The sequence below is a fragment of the Contarinia nasturtii genome, unplaced genomic scaffold (assembly GCF_009176525.2).
Source record: "Contarinia nasturtii isolate CC-2019 unplaced genomic scaffold, AAFC_CNas_1.1 Cnas_scaffold_2806, whole genome shotgun sequence".
NCBI lineage: Eukaryota > Metazoa > Arthropoda > Insecta > Diptera > Cecidomyiidae > Contarinia > Contarinia nasturtii.
In genome coordinates this window covers 480,493-494,784 of record NW_022200123.1, presented here as the reverse complement: position 1 = coordinate 494,784, position 14,292 = coordinate 480,493, and the positions used below count along the sequence as shown (strand labels likewise).

Genomic DNA, 14,292 nt, shown 5'->3' with positions numbered 1-14,292 from the left:
AAATTTTGAAAAAAAATTCAGCGGGAAAGGTTATATCAGAATGACTAGACCTCAAAAAATGGGAAAAAATCAATGAAAATCGAAGTTAATCGTCATTTATCTCGGAAAAATGTATGTCTTGCTTCGATTTTTTCCTCATAGATCGAAAGCGCACTCAATTTTGAGCCGATATGCACATTTTTAAGAACCAACATGTTTTATTTGGTGAAAATTGGTAAAAGTGTGAACTTAAGCGGCCACCTATATTTTAATATCTTAGTAATCAACTGCAATGTACTCGGTTTTTACTTTGTTTGTTCACTTTTTTATTTTTCGGCTTGAAACCATTCTTTTGGAATGATATTTCGAAAAAAATGGTTTTTATTCGATTGCTATGAAAATTGGTATTTGGGGTTTTTTTGATAAGAGAAAAAATAATATGACATTTATTTTGCAGAAGAATTCGTTCATGGTACATTTCCTATACAAAAGTCTTCATCTTTTGCCATTTTGAACATATTACCGGTAACCAAAATACTATCAAAACTATTGATATAAGTAAAAAAACACTTCTTTCGAAGTTCCCAGTGTGACGCAATACTATAAATCTGAAAATATTCTGATATAAATTTTCAGTGACGCATTCACTCAAACATGTACAAAATGTTATTATTATGGAAACGTACACTCTTTTTGAAACTAACTAAACCGTTCTCCCATTTAATTAAAATTGTATTTACTTGCAGCGGCTTTGTATTTTTATGGACATATTACAAAAAATAAAAATTGAAAATAATTGCTTCAGAGTAAAAAACAGCAGATTTTTCGTTCAAAGTGAAACATAACTTTTAGACATGTAAATAACTTAAGACATTCTGTGTTTGCATTTTAGAGGCGACGCAATAATAACATTTTGTACATATTTGAGTGAACGCGTCACTGAAGATTTATATTAGAACATTTTCAGATTTATAGTATTGCGTCACACTGGGAACATCGAACGAAGTGTTTTTTTACTTATATTATGCATACCGCAGGAGTATACACTTATCCCGACTGAGTTAGCAGTTATTTCCAGCCACGGATATTTGTCCAGCATAATCGAAAATCGCAATATATACTTATGAGATTGTGTTTTTATTAACAGTTTCACAAATATAACCAAAAGTTACAGATAACATGAATTGCGAACGAAAAACAACTATGGACAATCAGGGGAAGTAAATACTTGTAAAACCGACAAAGATAACGAACAGCGCAAAATCAATTCATACATGATAACATACAAAAGGGTACTTAAAATTTCATTCTTGTTTACCAAAGGCAGCTATATCTAAAAAAGAATCAGTGATGGTTTTTTCCTATCTGAATAGCGCTAGCTATTCGCAGCGTCTGAACAGCATTGCTGCCCAGATGCTGAATCGAAGCGGTTGCCGCACGCGTCTTGTACCACACAACATATTGTCATATAGTCTAAGTAACCAGTGAGCTCACAGAGTATGATACACTAATACCATAGTCAGTATACAAACGCATGTCGAACAGAGAATGAACGCGAACGTATATGCTCTGTGTGGTAGAAACGAAGTGTGTTGCGCGTGCGGCAACCGCTACGATTCAGCATCTGGGCAGCAATGCTGTACAGGCGCTGCGAATAGCTAGCGCTATTCAGATAGGAAAAAACCATCACTGAAAAGAATTAATCAGCCTCCGCTCGTTTTGAGTTGAATCCAGAAATAAAAGAGCAATTATTTTATATTACGTGTTTTCATCTGTTTTATTTTAAATACATAACTTGAATTGTTATTTAGGTTACGTTTATTATTATTGTGGTTTTTCATCGTTTTTTTAATATGATTATATTTATATAAATTTCATTTTATTAACTTGCTAGTTCATTCTTCTTTTTTTTTCATTTTCTTTCACTTTACACTCAAGACTCAACACATCGTCTCATCGGAAAATGTCCCATAATTTTTTGTTTTATTTAATCTTCTTTGCGTTTCTAACAGGTGAGATTGATTGTAAGTAATATCAATTACATGTAAGTCTGAATGAATTTCGGCTTCACCTGTAAAAATGAGTTCGTCTAATATTAGGCAGGATTATTGCTTCGTAGCGTAAGTTGTGCGAAATCAATAAGCCTGCAATGTGAATGTAACGATTTCTGCCATTTGAATTTCAATGTGGAAATAAAGCATTTTGTTGGATTTTCACAAATATACAACTATCGCAACAAAAATAAATTTTCATCGCAAAATTCTCGATCGTATGGAATTATGATTTGTGTTTGCGGAAATAATAAAAAAAAAAAAAAAACATATTTGACTTATATTCACCGATTTTGTTTTTAAAACCATCGATTTTTTTCTACTTGTGCCTACGATTTTGTTAATATATTTGTTCCTATTTCATATTTGACACAAAATTGGGTGCCGGACATGTATTCATCTTGTTTTGTGTGTTTGGTTGTATGTGTGTGTGTCTGTATGTGTGCTTCGCATTAGCTTATAAATCTTCATTTTGTTTCTAGTATTTTCAACTTATTTAAAATTTAAATCACGTTTGAAATGTATTGCATTTTTTGTGGTTGTAGTTTCGGTTGCGATTCAATTTACTGCTTCCAATTTATTTCGTATTGTTTTACAGATTAGACCGAATTGGAAGGATAAATATCGAAATCTATGAGTTTTTTTTGTTCTTTATTTGGAAAATATCGCTGGAAATTCGTGTTGAAAATGTTTATATCATTTTGAGGGAGTTTTTGCTGTTGCTTGTTTGCTGTTAGCACCATAATGTCCACACATTGTGTGGCGCATATCAAACACAAACATTTTTTGTTTTTTTGTTGTTGCCTATGTATACTGTTAATGTTTTCGTAGATAAAAATATACTATAGACTATATTTCTGAAATGTCATTGGTTTGAATGTTTATGATCCATTTATTATAGCATTTGTTGTTGTGTTTTTGTTTCTTTTTGTTGTTCGAAATACACTCTTTTTAAGTAGTTTCTTATAGATGTTTTTTATAATTTTTTTTTTCTCAAGAATACATGATAATAATTGTTATGTATATCAAAACTATTATTTCGTTAAGAATGCATCGACATTGTGTTATTTTCTCGATGAATGTGTGTGTGTTGTTATTTTTTCCGTTGGAGATTGACCACTTAAATTTAATACTCTTTTTTATTCATATTCAATAGAAGCTTCAATCTCATTCTCATTTGAATCAGGTTTCGTTCGATTGAACATTGGATACATTTATTATTTTATTTTAAACAAATCAAAGAACAATCGAGAAATGATGCTTTTTTGCTCTTCATTTTATGTGTTTGTATGTGTGTCTATTTCTCTGTGTGTGTTTTTTTTTGCTTTTTTTTTTGTAATAAACTAACTATTATGTAGTATTTGATACTGAATTTTGTTGCAGCGATCTAATTTCATTTCGCAAACGAAGAACTTCACTTTCTTGTAGACATGCTTTCTTCTCTAGCGATGTAAGAATCTCACTGGTTTCGGCGACAATCGATTTTAAGTGTGCATTCTGCAAGATCAGCTCTTCGGATGCACAGATTTGACCATTATCTTGTGCATGATGGGTACCATTGCCGGTAACATTCTCCTCGGAATCGCTGTCCTCTTCTTCACCATTCTGATAGGTGGTCGATGCAACCGCCGATCTCTTTTTCACACGATGATTCGATTGATTTTGTTGCTGCTGCTGCTGCTGCTGCAATTGTTCTATGTGACCTGAGACATTTTCTAACCATGAGTCGTAGTCAACATTGGATGGAACGTTTGGAAATAGGCGTTCGAACACCAATTTTGTGCGTAAAACATGCTCTGGCTCAACATTATTGTTTGATGCAGCTGGCGATGTGATTTTTGATGGTGAAAGGCTTGCATTTGTGGTCTGCAATGAAACAAAAACAAACAAAAGTCATACAAAATTGTTACGAATTTTCCAGTTTTTCGAGAGTTTTAGGACTTTCACAAAAAAAAATTGCAATTGATTTAAAAAAAAAAAGAATTCACTTGAAAAAAATTCATTGGGAAAAAGCCACAAAATATCATTGGAAAATGAAAAATACCACAGTTTGATGTGATTCTGATCACACGGGGAAGAAAATTGAAAAGTGAAAGTTCTCGCAAATGAATGACTTAATTGGTAGAATAGAAAATATTTGGAAAAACTTACAACTAATTTGCATTTGGAAGAGATTTTATAGGCAGACTCTTCGGCCTTTTGTAATGCATCTATCAATTTCCAGTTTTTCTTACGCAATTCCTATAACATTTTCATAGTTAAATATGTGATATTGAATTTACTTCGATTGCTTGCATTGAAACGATAGATTTGGAAAGATTTTCAGAGTGAAAATGGAATATGTAGAAAACAAAAAGAAAGAATGAAACATAGTTGTGCTCAAATTCACGCTACTGTGTGTGTGTGACTTTGAACTGCTTTCAGGACACGGACAAAACGAACACGAACGAACAAATACGGACGACTAGACAAACATTTTGCGGACAAACATTCGATTCAAAGTGCAATGAGAGCTAATTAGCTCTCTGGATTTTTTTGTAAGCATCTAATAAGATAAAAAGGTTTATTGGCCGTTTGTTTGGATCGTGTCCGTTTGCCATTGGACGCCTTCATGCAGATCTAAGCCGTGCAAAGTACAGAAAGAAATGTTGATCATTTTTTGTTAAAAATCAAATCATTTTTACTCACGTTGTTCTTCTCTTTGTAATCGGCTATTTGTTTGAATAGCTCTTGTTCGCGCTGATCAACTGACGCATTCTCCAATTTCGATTGTAGCTCATTTAGTTTTTCGTCTTTTTCGCTAATTGTCGTGCGATACGACTGAATGAAACTGTTCAACTCTTCGATCTGTAAATAAATGAATTCATTCAATTCTATCAAAATGTTCTATGGCAAATGATTGGGCAGCTCGATTCATACCTGATTTGAATATTTTCGAATGACTGTCGTATTTTCTTCTTCGTACGATGATTTTAATTCGCTCAATTGTGAATTTAGCTCACCGATACGCTTTGAACTCTCCGCTAATTCATTGCGACTCAGCGTCAATTCGGTTTTCGTTGAGTCGAGCGCATTTTGTAAATTTCTTATTTCCACTTTGCTGCTATCTTCAATTTGATTTGATTGTTTATTTTGTTCGTTCAAACGTGATTCCAATTGCTCAAATTCGTATGTCTTCAATGCATAGAGCTTTTCTAATTCTTCTTTTCGTTGGCATTCGCTGCGCAAACGAAGAACCTCACCATTCAAATATGCAACATCCTGTTCATTTTTGTGAACTAGATCTTGATACTTCTGTTCGCATTCATTCAATTTGCTTACATGTTCATCGCGAATTTGTAGGAATTTTTCTTGCAAATCTTGAACAATATTGTTCTTGTTCAACAGTTCAGCCGACAGCTGAGCGTGTGCATCGGTGAGTTGCTGCAATTTCTGTGTCGACTCTTGCGATTGTGCATTCTTTTCTTGGAACAATTTTTGTTGCAAAAGTTGTAGTTGTTTGTTCAATGCTTGCTTCTCGTTGTTTGCACGATCGACCAATAGTTGACGATCTTGTTGTGCTTGATTCAAATCGATTTTCAACGCATTCAATTCTTCGATGTGAGCATTCTTGAGATGCGATGCTTGTGTTCGTTCTGTATTTAATTCGGCACGCAATTCACGCAATTTTGTTTGAATTGCAAACATTGCCTTTTGTTCTTCGGCCAAAAGACGATCTTTTTCCTCGAGCTGATTGCGCAATTTGTGAATTGGATCGTCGCTCCAATCGGAATGGGTCACATTGGCCGTATCTTGTTGTTTATTCAACAAGAAATCGATCAAAATTTGAATTTCATTACGTGTCAATTCGACGCGACCCAATTGCTGGATAATTGCATTGACATTCACTGCCTCGGATGTTGACGAAGCAACACCAGCATCAACTAATCGAAAATACAAGAAAGAAATTATTATAACATCTCTGGCTGTGCTATTCACACGAAATTTACCTAATTGTTGAATCAAAAGTGCATCGTTGCGCTTCTTCTTGTTTGGTTTCTCCTTGTTGGCAACATTTTTCGGCGATTCTTTTGGTGCAGCGGCAACGGAAGCGGCAACAATCTCAAACGGTACACTCAATTGTGCATCGACCGAATCATTTGGTGGATTGGACACCTTTTCAACAGTATTTTGTGTAGCAGCAGGAGAAATGTCTTTTTTGGCTGGTTTACCTAGAATTTGGGGCATAGGATAAATTTATACACTTTCAAATGGATTTCACATTTTGAGCTATGTACCTTTCTTGTTTTCTTTCTTATTCACGGTGCGGCCAACCGATTCATCGCGTTGTTTCTTGATTTCCAAATCATCTTTTGGATGACTCTTATCGAAGTGGTTCAATGTCTCAATGTTGCCATTTGCTGGCGGTGCTGGTTTAGCAGCAGTTGTTGACTTATTCACCAGAATTCCAGATCCAGGTGACTTTGATGTGCTCGTCTTACGAACTGGCGGATTTATTTTTCCAACAGACAATTGACGCTACACACAAATGAAAGAGAACACATTTTATCAATACATTTTAAACGAATTGAATGTAAATAATTTAGTTTTTTTTTCTGAATTTCATTGAGTAGCCAGTTTTTTATACAAAAAAAAAAGATTTACCTTGAATTGAACGGTGTTGGTTTCCGGAGCAATGATCTCCTCTTCAGTGAATTCAACATGAGCCTTGCCATCATGTGGCGTAGCGTTTGAATCATTTTCAGAGCCACTGTCGGATTTGCCATCACTTTCTACAGCTGGATGCTGTTGAGGTGCTTTCTGTTGTTTGGCATCCTTCCGGTCTCGATTCTATTGAACAAAAGAAAAAAATTACTCAAAATCCAAAACACGAAATGTCTCCATAAAAACTTACCTTTTTGCCAGTGTTGGTCTTCTTGGTTGCATTCTTCTTCTTATTGCCGTACAATTTTTCGGTTAGTTGACGTTTTTCGGCCAGCGCTTCTTCAAACGTTTTACCACTGCGCAGTTGTCGATTGACGAAAATCAACGAACACAGCGATATGAAGAAAAACGCAAATATGATCAAATAAATTTGAAGATCCATTCTGTGTAAACGAGAAAAATCCATTGAATACATTAATTGTTATGGTCTACATCGATTCCATTTAAAAATATAAATAATGATGACGACGAGTCAGTTGTGTTCTTGAATTCGTTGTTGATTCAATTGTGTCATCGTCAATTTCTAAATTGAAGACATTTCGAAAGACGAGCGTAAGTAAACAGCTGCACGCTTCAATAGAGTTATTATGTTCAAGTGAGTCTGTGTCGTCTCTGTACATATCATTAATGCAAATTTATTTGTATTTTTTCTTCATTTTATTTATTTATCCCCGAGATGCAAATCAATCGAATGATTCTACTTCACTTTTATTCCAGAGAAAATAGGAGCAGAATTTTGCAATTGGCTGCATGTGTATGTTTGGAATTGACAAATATATGTGTATGTTCGCCATTTGTACAATTACAACATGATTTGAGCTCTATATTTTGTTCAGCTATGCATAAAATTGTTCCTTTCAATAATATTTTGCCTTTTGTTTTATTGCATGCCAATTTCAATTTGCTTGTATTTTTCACACTTTCCAGCTCTTAAATGCATTATTCGTTGGATTGAATGTTATTAAAATAATTCGAATGCATAATTTTTATGGAAATAATAGTGTGAACATTGCACATACAATGTGAGAAGAATAAAAATTGAATGCTAGAGTTTGCAGGACGAGAGAACAAGAACCTCCCGTTGAGTTATAGATAAAAATGCTGTGCATATTCAACGGTGCAATAAGTTTTCATCGCATCCGCTCAAGTGGATATTAATTTAAATCGAATCTTTGTATTCGGATAAAGCTGGTTTAAATGTGTCAGGTCATGGACAGTCGATGTATTAACGTAGCTCAAGCTAGACAATGTGATTTTTCAACCATTAAACGTCAAGCAAGCATTAGTACAGCACGTAATTTGCAAATTACTTTTGCAAATTTGCGATACGATAAATTCGTTCACAACCATAAAACGATAAAATCAAGAGAATAATTTCAGTTAATAGCACCGCGTCGATACCGTTACAATGATAGTGAAAGAGAGAGTGTGAGAGCAAGCATGTATTTGTGACGTGCTATTTTCATTCATTGTGATGATGATCTTTTAGTATTTAAACGAAAGAGAGAGAAAAAAAAACTATTTTTTTCATTTTCAACCATAATTCATTTGATAATGCCCTTGTTCTGGCACATTTCGAGTCGTGAGTGCATTTATTGATTGCTCCCCTTCAAAAGCGTGTGGCATATATCACTATAATTGAATATGAATGCATTTAAAATCACGTATGTAAATGTTTGAAACGTACATTTAGGCCGCAATGATGCTTAAATGTTGTCGAAACAATCAAGCCAAACGAGAGTAAATTAATATAGTACGGGCGATATATGCAATTTAATATAATGTCTGACTTGTTGTTTTTTTTTTTTTTTTCAAAAATCGACGCTAGAATCAGCCATATATGCTGGTTTTATTTCAAGTCCAAAAACCCAACGGAAATTGATAAGATGATTGCATTGAAAATTTAATTATAAATATTATAATCAATGTTAGGCTGGGGGGAAAACATGTGTGTAAGCAATGTCTCATCGCAATGAATCATACATATTTTTCGCTGAAATTCTCTGAATTTGAAATTCGACTCAGTTGTGCGTAGCTTCGAAATGTCAATGTGACACATACAATGTTTCAATATCAATTTCCAGTAATTTTGCTAATTAAATTTTCTACAAATTTAATTTGTTTGCGCCCGATCCGTTCAATGGATTTCAAATGTGATAAAATTGTACACGTTCACATGTGGTTGTTGAAAAAGAGAAAACAAAATATATGTGAAAAATCATTTTCTCTGAGTGAGACAAAAAAGCTAGCACAAAAACGAACTATTAAAAATAGTAGCATATGTGGAATTAGTTCATTGGCTCATTTTTCGCATCTCAGTATTTGTGGTGTAATCTTTCGATCCTTATCGTATTTTTTTTGTCTTGTTCAATGATCCAATGAAGAAATGACACTAAACAAGTGACGTAAATTGAATACAACAATAAAAAAAACGGTATTTCTGTTTGTTGTCGCATTCGGCGCCGCCGCCAACAATGATGATGTGGATGCAAAATAACAACAAAATCACATTTTAAACGAATGATGTATGAAAATGTTTGGTGTTTAGTTTTTAGACGCCGCAACTTAATTGTTGTGTGTTTGTCGTTGTTGTTTTTTTTTTGCTCTGTTGCTTTGTACTTGTAGTGTTTAACGGGGCGTGGCATGGCATGGAATCATTATATCAGTTTGATTGAGTTCGTGGGCTTAAACTAGTGGATGATCTCATACTGCCGGTTATGCGGCATCCGTTAAACACTACCATAAGCAAAGCCGGTCAACTATAATTTTGCGCTCCGTAATTTTTTTACTTCTCTCTCCACTATCGCTGTTCAGTTTCATGGTTGTTGGCAGTGGGCATTCTCTCTTGCTTTAAATCGCTCTCACTTGCTTTGCTTCTATGAATAACTTTCCGATCAGCATATTTCCTCTGCTCTCCATTCATTTATTTAAAAAAAAAAAATATTTCGTCGTTGTTTCAATGTTATCGCATATATATCATCTACCATTTCAATTCCGACATTGCATTCAATGGTGTTGAATGTATGCTTTTTTCAGCTCTCTAGAGCTGAATGGGAAATACTTTTTTTTAGCTCTGGTTTGTTTTTTATATGTGAATGTGAATTATTTCTCATATATTGTTCGAAAGTGAAATAACAAAAAAATGCCCTTTGATGCAGATAAAGATTAATTAGCTAATAGTTTATTTAATCATTGTGTACTTTTTTTTTCACTAACTTCAAAATTGAATTAAATTTAGCGTTCAATTTGGTAACAAAGTGAATGGTTGAGTACAATCGACAATGGATTTATTTGAAAGTGTTTTTTGCTGACGCGCGTCAAGTAGACATCTGACACACGTACATATATGGAAATCGATTCGAAATGAATTGAAAAAAAAGGACACGCTTTCAGGTTAATGCCACTTTAATAGTACAGTGTCAGCCACTATTGCAATATGAGTTACAAATCAAGCTAATTTTAAGACGAACACAAAAAAAACGGCGTGCTTTATCACCCGTTGCCGAGCGAATATAAACAGATTTTCTAAACGGAAACAAAACGACGCAAAAATCTACACGAAATACAAAAAGATTGGTGACACCGCACATTCCAAGTATGAAATACGTGGCTAAAAATTCATACTCAAAGGTCACATATTCTCATTCACACACCGAAACAATCAACGCACACACGAACACATACATCGATACACAAGGCACGTTCACCGGTCGGTCCGGTTCTACTGATTGAAACAGCGGCGCACATATTCTTGTGAATAATTGCGACATGATTTACGATGCACATATATATTCTCTTTTTTCTACAGCCACATGCCTTTTGGTATTTGTGTGCAGCTGATTTGTGTCTTTTTTCAACATTGTGTGTGCAGTGATGAAATCAAATATGTGCCATATTACATGCAAATCAAATAAAAATTATTGCAGTTGTTGGCACAATTTTATTGTCGATTCTGTTGAAAATTGCAAAAATTCAATTTTGAAATGGAAACAAAAATTGAATGAACATCGAATGATACAAGAAATTCAAGATTTTTAATTTATTCGATTCGCGCACATTTTTTATTGTTTTTTTTATGATTACGAAATATTCACTTTCAGTTGACAGTTGAAAATATGCTTTTTTTGTCATATTGAATTTGTTTTAATTGTTCAGTTTTGACATGAACAAAAAACCGGTTTTAAAAAATTGGGTTCTAAGTGAATTTTTATTGGAATCTACTTCGCAATAGTCATGCCAATTTTCAGTATTTTTTTTATTGTTCTTGGTTAGTTTGCTGGCTGACTTGTTGGTTGGTTCGACTCGCTTATTTGTGGTCATTGAACTTGAGTGTTGCGAACGAATGAAGCTGCTTTTCGTTTTCCATATGTGTGTACCGTCGCGTATACCGGATGCTAATTGTATACAAATACACATTCACACATCGATTTATGAAATGAAAATGACATTTAACATTAAATGAGTAATTGAATCCGATAATTAGCTTGAAACAGGCGACGCCATAAAAATTCATTCTCAAACTCCCTGCCGATTCCAATCAATAAACATGGATAACAAAAGTTCGTTGACAAAAAATGCACAGACACACAGACACACACACAGTCACATTCGTCAAATAAAATTGTTCATTTTTTCATTCATAAAATATGAAATTGAAATTGATGTGACTAATTGGAATTGATGTGAGTTAAATACTATCATCAATATTTTTTGTTACAATCAAAAATGTCCATATTGTGCATGGTTTATGGTTGAATGTATATAGATATTGAAAAGAATTGTTCATGTGTAAAGAATCGCTATACGGTTTATTGAAACGCAAACGCCGAACGAACGATCGAATGAATGGCGACAAACATGTTCAGATTCCATATATATTATAAATATAAAAAAAAATTGTGATTATTAAAACAGTATCAGCATAGTTGTCACTCAGCTTTACCATTGCCATCACCATCGACAACAACAAATCATTCCAACACTTGATGTTATTATGGAGTAGACAAGACATCGTTATAGCCATCGTCATCACCATTCTTTTGTGTACTGCAAATACAAACAAACACACTCATCGCATTACTCACTCACTCGTTTGCTAAATCTCTCGCACTTACACATTTAAAGTGAAAATATAAAAAAAAACCATTCCCGTTTTACACCATATAATCAAATAGAACGCAAAAGAAGGAGAAGAATATTCGCGAAGAGAAAAAAAATGGCAACGAAAATAGAATTAAACTTAAATTCTCTTCAAATGCGAATTATGAATGCAAAGAATGTTAATTTGCGTACATATATTTCGAATACGAGGGAAATAAAGAACGTAACGTGAATAGAGAAAAAAAGGTTAACAAATTCTTTTGCGCGATGGAAACAGATTATTACTGCAGGCGCACATGAGAGCAACTACACACTGGTGCATCGTTGCGAATGGGAACTGCAAGCAATGTGATTGAGAATAAATATTGACCCAAAATCCAAAGTGAAATACACTACAATAAAGTGACGTTTTACTCTATGTGTATCTTATTCGTTCGTACGCTCGCATACTCTCTTGCTTATTTTCTTCGCCGACTCTCTTTCTCATGCGCGCCCTCCATCTCTTTCTCTCTCCCGCATCTCACAAAACTCAAACTATGCAATGCATGTTCTAAATTTTTTTTTCTCGTGTAAACACTCATCGTAACTCAAAGTTTTTTTTATGGAATGCCAAGCATTGCATTTTGCAAATCGATATGATCATAAAATATGCGTGGTAACACGATGCATAGAGGAAACGGCACGAATTCAGTAATTCAGTGAAAGGCAATTGAAGTCGCATAATAGTTTTCAACTACGACAGACACGGTATGAGTTTACTATAAAATTGCTCATAAAATTCCTGACTAATCGCCCGTAATAGTTGTGGTATGGCATTTAATACTTACATTGGGTCGTTATCGGTCGATGACAATCAGAAGTATTATAGCTGGTTAATGATTGACTCTTGTCTCGTTCGATTCCCTAATCGGCGCGGCGGCAATGGTACTATTTTATGATTTTATTACTTTCGAAAATGAATGATCCGTTATTTGATTTATTCGCGACGATTAACTATCGATTTATGCGTTTACACGGATTTGTTCTTTTAGTTTTATTTCAAAATTGTATTTTTTTTCTCTATATATCTCCAACACCACCAATTACAACGTGACAATATTTCGATTGATTACAGAGTATTTAAACGTAAAGAACACTTTTTTTCACACAAAACTTAATGAAAGAAAATAAAATTGAAAGAAAAAGGCACAGTTCAAATGAAGAGAGGGAATTAATTAATTTAATGCACACACAGAAACAATGAGAACTAAACACAGTCCAGAACACAGAACTGAAAAAATCAAAGGAAAAAAAAATTAAAATCAAAATAATAAATGAGCGGCGGCGGCAGCGATGTCGCGTTGCGTTTTACATGAAGCACGACTCATATAGAAATCTATATATTCGTTCGAATTGAGCTAAACGTATGTATAAGAAAAAAAGACTTTTTTCTTCTCTCTTCTTCTGTTCGTCTTCTCCTTCTTCTTTTTCTGTTCGAATTTCTTTTTGTTGCCTTTTTCTTGTTTGTATTGTTGTTGTTGCGGCTGACTCCGAGGAATTCTCACTCACAATCAAAACTTTAACGCTCTTCTGCCATTCACACGAATATACACACTTGACTTCTTATTTCGTTTCGTTTGAAATTGTACACTAGAGTGTATGCGTATATCTTTGATATAGTGTGACAGGCACGACCGACTTGAGAGAAAAAAAAATATGTCGACGTTTCTCTATGTTAAAACTTGCTCGATTTCAATTCGACGTTATTTTACCAAAATTTTATCGTATTTTTCCGCTTTTGACAGACTAAAAATGTTTTTTTTCGCACAAAAATTTGTCGCACCTACCCATCAATGTGTTGTATGGTAATATGTTTCCCCGGAATTTTTTTATTGGACTGTGGTGTCGATCGGCTTCGGTACCGTAATACAATACGAAAATATTATACATACAATAAACAACAAATGCGATTGCGGTGCGGAACGCATTTGGTTTCCACTCGTTTTTCACCACACCAAATTTTTTGTAATTCGAAATTAAACTGAAACTTAGCAAACGAAACGTTGTTTCAATTAGAAATCAAATGTGCCTTTACTTGAGGCCAACAAAATTTTTGTATGCAAGCGACTCGAGACGTGTTCTGCTTTTAATTGATGGTATCGCATTACAAATGGACTTTTGTGTGTTTTCGTCTGTCATTCCTTGTTTTTCAGCGTTTGCACACTCACACACAAACTGGGACCGTTTCTTATTCAACAACAAAACAGCGTATCGACGATTGGTTTGTGTATGTGCAACAATACACAGATGCATGCACACATGCAAACATTCGCTGTTGGCTGATTCGAATGGCGCTAGTAGCGTCACAACGTAATGACAACAAATCGCTGGCTTAACACGTAGTATATCTCAGCATTGACGTTGATATTGTGTCGATGAGTGGGTAATATAACTCATTTTTCTATGCGCAGACCCTGTG

At 34.3% G+C, this 14,292-nt stretch overlaps 1 protein-coding gene across 4 annotated transcripts; it reads right to left on the bottom strand.

Annotated features, from left to right (window-relative positions):
* Positions 1 to 2,300: 2,300 nt before the first annotated feature.
* LOC116349143 (interaptin) lies at positions 2,301 to 13,982 on the bottom strand. Of its 4 annotated transcripts, XM_031780432.1 has the most exons (10): positions 13,661 to 13,980; positions 12,662 to 12,986; positions 6,925 to 7,117; positions 6,675 to 6,860; positions 6,308 to 6,548; positions 6,020 to 6,241; positions 4,950 to 5,953; positions 4,719 to 4,877; positions 4,182 to 4,271; positions 2,301 to 3,896 (listed from the first exon to the last, which is right to left on the bottom strand). In XM_031780432.1, exons 3-10 carry the CDS (start codon positions 7,114 to 7,116, stop codon positions 3,381 to 3,383), a joined length of 2,610 nt encoding a protein of 869 aa, XP_031636292.1. In that variant the 5' UTR covers position 7,117; positions 12,662 to 12,986; positions 13,661 to 13,980; the 3' UTR covers positions 2,301 to 3,380. The 4 variants fall into 4 exon arrangements, with proteins under 4 accessions (XP_031636292.1, XP_031636294.1, XP_031636293.1 ...); XM_031780434.1 differs by lacking the exon at positions 4,182 to 4,271 and having other exon boundaries at positions 13,661 to 13,978; XM_031780433.1 differs by lacking the exons at positions 12,662 to 12,986; positions 13,661 to 13,980 and adding an exon at positions 9,951 to 10,016.
* Between the last annotated feature and the right edge of the window lie 310 nt (positions 13,983 to 14,292).